The sequence below is a fragment of the Centruroides vittatus genome, unplaced genomic scaffold, assembly GCF_030686945.1.
Source record: "Centruroides vittatus isolate TY-2023 unplaced genomic scaffold, ASM3068694v2 contig_3194, whole genome shotgun sequence".
In the NCBI taxonomy this organism is placed as follows: Eukaryota; Metazoa; Arthropoda; class Arachnida; order Scorpiones; family Buthidae; genus Centruroides; species Centruroides vittatus.
Genome location: NW_027122053.1, coordinates 55,193 through 65,343, shown reverse-complemented (window position 1 = coordinate 65,343; position 10,151 = coordinate 55,193). Strand labels below are relative to the sequence as shown.

Here is a 10,151-nt window from a genome sequence, read left to right as displayed (position 1 = left end):
CTATTAACCATACAACAAGTGATTTTGTAGCGGAAAAGTGTCACGTGTGCTAGACACGTGTCACTACTTCAATTTTTTCCGTTGACCCTGAAAGTGCACCTGTTGTTTACTGTTACAACCAGAACAATAGTAATGAGTTTACTTGTCTTTCCTTATTGCTTACTCTAAATTTCGAATGAACATTAATTAATTTATTTATTCTTTGATTGAATACAGATTGCTGACATACGAGAATATCATAAATCGAGAAAATGAAGATAAAAAAAGAGTTCGAAGCGAAATATTCGGACTTTACAATTGAACAAAACGAAGAGAAGTTTGAAGTCGATTCAAAGAATTTTAAGAAAGAATTTAATACAGATGTGAAGTGTTATAAAACAATTAAATCGGAACCTTTAGAGGTGAGTGAAAAGTAAGATTGCAGTGTTGCTTTAAAACACAACTAAGATGCTAGAATATGAAGTTGGAAATAGAGAAACATAATTTTAAACAGTATGTCTGTATAAATAGTGGCCTTACGAGCTTTAAACTGAGATACATTATTTTCGAATTCAAGTAAAAGCCATTTCGGCTCTTTACTATGAAATTTGCGTTTTTTTTTTTTTTTTTTTCATGGTGTTCGTTTTAAAAACGATAGCCCTTTGTTCACTGACGGAATTTTGTGGTTTCACTGTCTTTAAAATTTTTATATTGTGTTTACGATACAGCTGACTGTCAATTTCCTGTTCTTATCGTATGAAGTCACGTTTTGCATAAGTGTACGTTTTACTTTCTTGGTTGTTACATCTTCATAACATGGAAGAGTAATGCTATCCTGTCATATTTGACAATTATGGTCACAATGCCGGGCTGCAATTTTTCATTATACTTTTTTATTATTTAATTTAAGATATATTCTCTTCGCTTTAAACTAGTAGTTGCTTGCCCGTGTACATTATACTTTTCCTGTTAGTAATAGAGTTGTGACGTTTACGTATCTAACTTCTTTCAAAGGAAAATTTCTGAATTGAAACAACGTGACTTCCGATTTGCATCGGAAATTTTTGTATTGTTAATCGGGGCCTCGTGCCAATAAGTTTTACACATTTGGTCTCGACTTTCACCTATCTAATTCTGTTGTCGAAATTAAGAATGGACTGTCAAACAGTCATACAGACTAAGGAAAGTAGGAATTTATAAATCTATTTTCAATTGCAGTCCAATTCTTAATAAACTATTATTTACATATTCATATAGTACCAGATTCACTTAATTGAGCAAGAGGCTTTGATAAAGTGTATACGTACTGTACCTCTGCTGAAAACCGGAATTTCAAAATTTTCCTTTGAAAGTTGTTAAATGACAGACACTACTATTAAGAGAAAGTAGCCGGTAGGCCATATTTTTTTTTTTTTTTTTGTTTTTAATTTATTCAGTAAGCGTATTTTTATGCTTCAGTTTAATTAATTTTTTCATTTGTTTTTCTATAAAGATCAATCTGTCTAATAATATAACGTAATCTTTTTATTATTCCAGATAAATATTAAAGGAAAATCAATTTTCACAAACAACACAAACGGATCCACTATTTGGTGTCATTCTGGTTATAAAATCGAAAGAGGTAAGAGCTTTAATACTTTTAATACAATGAAAGTATGTTTCTAGTCATACGAATAATAGGTAATACATAAATTTACATTCATATAAATGAAATGATAATGTTTGAAAAACGTTGCGAATACGTTGTATATAAGTGAATAAGGATTTAAATAGAATTTAATATAATCAATAACATTTAATTCAGTTGACAGATTTAAAATTGTCAATTCAATTGATCAGAATCTTACAACAGAAAAAAGTTCAATGTAGATGTATATATATATATATATGCTCAGAAAAATTTTTTGCTCTGAGATGTATATGTTCCGCTCAGCTACAAAAATTTAGAGAGAACATTGGTCCTAGGTGATAGCACAACACAACTTAATAGTCACGACTTTTGGCTTAATCCAGAGGAGACTGTCCTTCGACCTCGAAATTCCGATTTTTATAGTTTTTCTCTTGCCATTCGCATTTCAGATTGGTCCTTCCTCTCATTCCTCGCTTCTCGATTGGTCTCTCCTTTGTTTCCAGGTGATAACCGGGACCAACTCGGGTCAAGAGAAAGATCGATTCAAGGTGTCTATTCGACAACTATTATGGCGACTATGCTCGGGATTGTTGATAGAACCACAACACTTGCGCTCATAATTTAGCCCGTTGTTTGTGATTACTGACATTTTGGAACTTTAAAAATCATACGCAATGTTTCATGTATTTATAAATAAAACTCATCCCTACTTTCAAAATTCAGCCTTTTGCCATTTTATAATAATTAATAATATAGAACGATTTTTACGTAAAATCTCATAATAGATGGAGCCATAAACAATTGTAACACTTTTGCTGATAAAGTTCCGTAACCCGTTGCCGGATTTTGTTTCTTTTCAAATCAAATTAAAAATAATTATGTGCAATACCATAGAATTAAACATTTATTACATACATGCTATCGGTTACCTATGTACTAAGCAATATGTGCTTCTCAGGAATGTTGGAATGCCATGAGGACAGGATATTTCTTGATCCAAAATGCACATGAAAATAAATCTCTGTACACTTAGTTTATACTTATACATTACTTGCGTCGAAAGAAGTTTTTATTGCATATACATTTAAGTATTATATATGAAACGAAGTGTGAGGGAGTGACATACAGATACGTAACGCACTGTACAGTACATCGTACATACGTCTGAATTTTCAGACATAAAGTTATCAACGTCGACAAATAGAATTTTGTAAGGTATTTTATATTTTTGTGCTAATGGAGAATCAGACTTTGATAATTGGGAAACACGGGAAGGTCGAACTTTGATTGATTAAGACAACTTATTTGTTATATTTTACAACATCTACGAGAATAAAAACAATTTCCCCAACATTTCCATTTTTAAACTTATGATAGCTTAAAATGTCGAGAAATTAAAAAATTACGGGAATTTTTTGTATGCATAAATGTCGGCGTGTATTGAGGGGCAGGATGATTTTCTTCAACGTTTTAAAGTTAATAATTACTGTGCTTTTTGTCGAAAATTTCTGAAATTTAGAAGAAACGTTTGTTTATTAAAAGGATTGATGCTTTTAAGTTTTTGTAATTAAAGGTAGAGGTGGGTCGTGTCTATCTTCAGTAAGTTGGACTTAGTGTAAAGTTTACTTATCTTCTCATTTACAATTTTTGGTTAATGTTACCTTAGGTTCCGAGATGGCGGCGGTGGGAATTTTTCCCTATCTTGGCGACTGCGGCGGGGAAAAATTTTTTCCCTAGAGTCGTGACGTCGACGCCGTTGAGAATTTTTCCCCGTTCCGTTACAACCCTGAGTTCGACGTTGCCGAGTATCCTGTAACCTCGAAACGGCGACGGTCGTGTGTAAATTTGCGACGGTAGAGGGAGCCTTTTCGTGACGTCGTGCGAGAGTAATATCGGCGAGAAATTCGTAGTGGTGTTACGAACGAATATGCAAATGCTCGATCTGTGACGTGATTTCTGTTCATTTCAATGCAATTTTATGCAAATCGACTAGTTTCCAGTTGGAATCGTTTACTGCAGTGTTGCGACGAATTGCGTATTGGAATAATTGCTGTGTTTTTTTTCTGGTTACGATATTTCATTTTTTTCCTCACCACCTCCCCGCGTTTAGTTTATTGCCAATTATTCGATAATGAGTAGTTTTGCCGATTTGAGTTTCAACGACGAATTTCGGTCGAGTTGCACCACCCGTGATTTCTACAAGTTAATGGAAGACGACTTTTTGGAGCTAGGTTTGCCTCCCCGTATCGATAACGCATTGAAATTTCCGAAATTTGCTGTAAAATTAGGCATACAGCCGACCGAGTCCGTTTGCATTCCGTGCAATTCTAAATGCAAATTATATCATAGGAGTAATAGAGAAAGCTGTTTCTTGCGATGTAGTAAGTGCGGAACGAAGACTTCTGCCTTTGAAGGAACATTTAAAAGTAAATTTGGCCACATTTCTTGGGGTTGCATTCTGTCGTTTATATGGCCAAGTAGTAATAAATCGAACAGAGGGAAACGCCATACGACCAATAAAAGAGCAGCCGAATCGAAAAGAACGGAAGAAAAGAGCCGCATCAAGAGAAAAGGAAAGTATCCAAGCTGGCAAAACCGAAAAAAGAATGGATCGGAAAGGAAAAAAAAAGTAGGAAGAAGTAGGCAACCACCATCGAAAAGTGAGTAAAAAAATTCTTTTTTTTTTTGTTATTTCGGTTAACGTCCGCGGAGTCTGCAGAGAAATTCAAGATGGCGGCCGGAAACGCGGCCATCTTGAATCGAGGGAAAAATTTTTTCCCCGTCGCAGTCTTAAACGTAGGGAAAAATTTCCCCCGTCGCCATCTCGGAACTTAGAATAACATTAACCCAATTTTTTATAAAAACTCATATTTATGCTCAATATCAAACTTTTTCTTTTATTCTATAATAATTAAAAATATATTTCATAATATATCATAAGAGATGGCGCCACACATAGTTTTAAATATTTCCGGAAAACCTAATTAAGCTTTTGTTGCTGATTTATTTAATAACAAAAAGAAGTGTTATTTAATTATTTAATAACAAAAAGACTTGTTAAGTAACAATGGAAAGCGTTAAAATGGAAGAGTCAACAATGGAAGTGTTACGTAACAATGGAAATGTTAAGAGCACAAATGGTTAGGAGTTGAAAGTTGAAATTTGGTACATAGTTAGGGTACGTCACGAGAACGCACACTAAAAAGGGATTTTTCGAAATTCGTAATAATCTTAGTCATCTTATAATCTAATTATATTTAATAGAAATTGTATCACACATCACACCAATACGCCGTGACAAATATCTAGTTTTCGGCTTGTAATCACAAATAAATGACGTAGTGAAACATGTAAGTTAAGGCAAGATTCTAGGACCGAATGACGCGGTGGGGAGGGGGGCAAATCGTCGACCCCCATTGGGGGAGCAAAAATGTCAAAGGAACCATACCTGTATATGTGCGCGTTCGCGAGAATATAGCCCTCGAAAGTTGCGCCTACGTTATGCGGGTTTGCGAGCAAAAAAGCCGGGTCACGTGACCCAATATTTTTTTTACGATTTTACGGGAGTTCTCGTCGCTTGCCGTTAAAATTGCTTTTAGTAGACGTTTCCCCCATTTTTTTACTTCGTTCAAGAACTACCGTGAATCGATCACTAGTTTAGCACATGGCGGCGTGTGTGGCGCCCGTACGAAAGGTCAGTCGGGAGTCCCGTTCGCTTGCCGTTAAAATTGCCTTTAGTAGACGTTTCCCCCATTTTTTTACTTCGTTCAAGAACTACCGTGAATCGATCACTAGTTTAGCACATGGCGGCGTGTGGTGGCGCCCGTACGAGAGGTCAGTCGGGCCGCCATGTTCGCTGCCATATAGTCATTTTGGGGGGCCTATATCTCGCGAAGGCGCGCTCGTACACCCATGGTTCATTAAACTTTTTTGTTCCTATCAGTATGTTCTACAGTTCTGTTAAAGTCCCAACCGCGTCATTCGGACCAAGAATTGTGCCTTAAGTGAATATTGTTATCTTAATTAATGAAAATATACTCAGTTTTATTTTATATTTGTAGTTTTTATTAGAATCCTTTAACACGAAAACTTTGTAAATTCCACTACAGAAATCAAGAAAGAAGAAGTAAAAGAGAATTATGATGTAAAGTATGGTATAAAATCAGAATGTAGAGTTGTTTTGAAAAAATTGAAGATTGAAGTAAAGACTGAAGATTATAAAGAAATTGTTCATCATCCAGATAATGAGCAGGTAATTTAATGTAATACAAATTTCGAAATATTCTATAGTAAAATTTTAATATTAGCTTATTGAATGGATGAAAACGTAGCTCAATATCACAAATATAATATTATGCTTTGAATTTAGGTGTATTCAGTATTAAATAAAATGTATGTGTTATATAAGAAAAATCGAACAACGAGTTTCGTAAATATCCTGGCTGTAAAGAGATTTCAGTTAAAAATAACTATTTTTATTATTAACCACAATAAATAAATAAAATTGTCTGCCGGCGCAATATGTTATAAAAACTGTTTATAATTTTAACTATTATAAAATGAAGGCTGATCCCAGTCGAGACTTTACACGTTACCATTTTTTATCTCTTAATTTCTCGACATTTCTTTGCCAAAATTTAATTGCATTAATGCATCTTATACACAACGTACGGTACTAAATTTTGTTTCTTAATCTTCAATTCATTCTGAAAAACTAAATGAAATTGACGCCATAAATACACGCCAAACTTACAAATTTACGGAATATTAAGCCGTGTTTTTTCGGATTAGATAATCTTAAAACATGAAAATTTGCAAAATCTGAAGGTGAAATTTCACACTATTTGAATACTTTTCCTTGTTATGCTTACATTACAACCAAGAGAGTAAAAAGCGAATTTCAACATTTAATTTATATATGTAAATTATAGTGTTTCAAACTTTTCTCAGTTGGTAGCAGAAGTGTTTCTGCTCTGCTCTTTCTGCGTATGATAAATTAGAAAATAAACAATGAGATTTTTATTTCAGACCCATTGAGGGTTGGTATCTGTATGTATTAATGTTAGTGTGTGGGGATGCATGATTTTGTTCACCCTGTTTGAAATTTATTAATAACTCCCGGTTTTTTTTCAGTCGAAAATTTCTGAAATTTTGCAGGAAAGTTTGGTTATTAGGGAAATTCGGGCTGTTAAATTTTGCTGGTTAAGATTCAAGAGGTTGGGAAGATAATGAGCGTCGTGTGTATCTCCAGTAGGGTCGGACTTAATAATGATTTTACTCGTTATTCGCATTTAACTTTTTTATAAAACTCATCCTTACCCTCGAAATTCAGTTGTTTGCCTTTCTATAATAGTTGAAAATATCATATTTTATTTAAAAAACGTTTTCTTACAGACAGCGCCACAAAAATTTTAAAACTTTGCCGGGAAAGTTTAGCAACTCGTTACTGATTTATATATCATATGTGATTATTAGTAGTTGTCATGTATTGTTTGTATATTGTTTAGCCTGTCAACAAATGAATTCTTCACTCTGGACGAAAACTTTAACAGAAATGAATGGAATATCCAAAGTAAGTAACATGTTACTTAGATTAGATCTTTTAATCTAGTATTATTTAGAAGGCAGCTGAAGAACTGCATTCAAGTTTCAACTGTCATGCGTTTAACTGGGATTAGATATTTGTGATTTATAACTATCTATATCGTATTAATATAACATTTGAAGTTAATAACATTTGTTGAACTGATTAGAATTATTAAATCACAACTCATGAGTTGTGTTTTAATGATTTGTGTTATCTCTCTTTGTTCATGGATCCGCTAAAAATAATTAAAAATAAAATGTAATAAAACGAAGTAAATGAGGGCAATATAACTACTTTAATGACATAAATAAGTAAATACAGTGATACCTCTGTTATCGTTGATAATCCCTCCGAAAACAATCGGCGAAATCCGAAACCGACGAAAACCGAGGCAATTATTTCCATACGATTCAATGTAAATCCAATTAATTCGTTCTAGACTCCGAAATACATACCAGAAACATATTTCATACAAAATAAATATAGTGTTTAATACTAAAAACAATAAGAAATCAATATAAAATGAATATAAAAGACTAATGTAAAGAATAAATGAACATTTAACATGGCATTTCTTATGATAAAGCTAAAAGGAGAGCAATGGAATTGGGCATATTTAAAATCTCAGCTTCAATCCAGTGAGATGCTGCTAGAAGTAACACAACGACTGGTGTTTTCTTAGAGAACACAAACGCTGGCTGCCGGGAATTTCGGAGAGAGAAAAACAATAAAAATGACGTATAATGATGACTTCCACGTTACGTTTAAAAATAAATTTCATGAATTTAACGAAAACAGCTTAATGAAAAATGAAAATTTCGAAAAGAGTAATAGGGTTGAAGATTTTTTAAATTTCGTAGGAGTTTATATAATTAAATCAATCATAAAATTACGCTATAATAACTAAAAAAAATTATGTGATGTCTTACGTAAATATACCAATATAATAAAATATTCTCTTAATGTACTCAAATTCAGTTCAAGTTCTTTATTGCCATACAAAGGTACGAAGCCCGGTACCGCGTAACTCTCTTAATGTACTAACTGAATATTAATTTATTCAAGATTTATTCATCAACAAATAAATTAAATTCAAAATAGAGCTTTTACGAGCCTCATGGTGGCTGCCATCTTGTTTGCTGGTGTATCGAGTACAGAAAAAGACGCTTGCAGTTTGCTGGAAGCTCGCTAGCAGCAACCAGAAGTTATCTCAGATTTTTAACAAAGATGCTGAGATGTGCTGGCTGCACGCTGAGATTTTGAATACGCCCATTGTTTGGATAGATGTGCGAGGTAATGCTCACATAACGAGAGACAACGCCACACTGAGAAGGAAAACGCGTGGTTTCGCAAAATTAGCAGCGAGAGGTGCGTTCGTTAATAGCGGTCGCTCTGCGTCTCTGATACTACGGTAGTGCGCTGCTGTTTGTAGGCATTTAGGAACGACGGTAAAAGATGGCGGCGCCCGCACTATCGATAGTATCGTGATAAAGGAATCTAAAATATGAGCTTTTAAAGGAAAAAGAATGGTCTCAATTGTAAAATTTAACCATAAAATGGATAATTTGTTGAAAGAGCATTCAAAAATTGACACGAAAAAAATTAGAATGCCGGCTACCATTCGAAAAGATACTTACATCACCGCATGCACTAACTTGCGCTTTCACAACATCTAAATTTTCATTCATAAAACCACATAATAGACCCCGAAACGAAACAGTGTGAGCCATGGAAGACGCCATGTCGCTTTCCATCGTTAACTACTGCTACAAGTGGCCGTTTATGCCGTTCGAAAGCGCTCACTCTGAACGGAATTTAGGAACGCGTTTCGCAGGAATTTTTAAACAGATCACGCTCGTGCGAACTTACGAAATAATAAAAGAACGCACCCAAGCAAATCCTGGGAACGTTGACAAAATCCAAGGCAACCGACAAAAACCGAGACAAATTTTTCGCGATAAAAATCAACGATAGCCGAAGTCAACGAAAACCGAGGTATTACTGTATTTGCATCGTGTTAGAAAACACGTTGCTAATATTCTTGAAAAAACGTTGTATAGATCTACTCTGAAGTTAACGACTTTTGATACAAAAAATTTTAAGAATCCACCGAGTTTTCCTCTCTACTTGAAATCCATAGACTTTTGCTGTGCTACGTTTTCTTTTACACTAATGATTTCTTTCTCTCTCTAAAAGCACACGATTTCTTCTAACCAATGGAACAAACTACATAAATAAAATAAATAAACACACATAAAGTAAAACAATTTAATTTTTCACACTCATTTAAAAGTCTGATAAAGAAACTAAAGCTGAATCAATCAGTTTATGATTGTAAAATGAATTTTATTTTTAATGCAAACAACAAATGATGCCTTGCTTTGAAACGAAAAACATAGGTATACTTTATCAATTATACAACTACAGCTGTAACATTTTAATATTGCAGCTATGTTATGATTTATTCAACTATTATAGGTAATTTATTATGTTATTTTTTAACGTTTCAGTTGAGGAGGAAGAGCAGATTCAAGAATACGATACTCAGCACAATTTAAAAAATCAAGAGCGTTATAAATATAATATCAGAAGAAAGAAATACGTATTTTCCAGTAGAAAATGCAATAAAATTCATGATAAGATTAAAAGAAAATACTTCAGGGTTATGTTCGCATCTCATTCTAAACAAGAATTTACGTGTGATTTATGTAAACAGACTTTTACAAATAAGAGAATACTAGAAACACATCTGTTCTGTCATATTAGAAAAAAACCATTTCGCTGCACAACCTGCAATAAAAAGTTTTTATGGCAATTTCTTTTGCGAAGACACATGAAAAAACACGAAAACTGGAAATAAAAACGAAATTTCTCGGAGGAATTTACGTTTGCACCCATCTGGAAATCGAGTGAAGTCATCTCCAAGAAATGGTAAAGTTCATGACTGCAAGATAT

At 33.7% G+C, this 10,151-nt stretch overlaps 1 protein-coding gene across 1 annotated transcript; it reads left to right on the top strand.

Annotated features, from left to right (window-relative positions):
* The first annotated feature begins 217 nt into the window (after positions 1 to 217).
* On the top strand, positions 218 to 9,754 carry LOC136973538 (uncharacterized). The gene is made up of 4 exons (XM_067268266.1): positions 218 to 401; positions 1,516 to 1,600; positions 5,719 to 5,861; positions 9,707 to 9,754. The coding sequence occupies exons 1-4, from the start codon at positions 252 to 254 to the stop codon at positions 9,752 to 9,754; spliced, it is 426 nt and encodes a 141-aa protein (XP_067124367.1). The 5' UTR covers positions 218 to 251.
* The last annotated feature ends 397 nt before the right edge of the window (positions 9,755 to 10,151 follow it).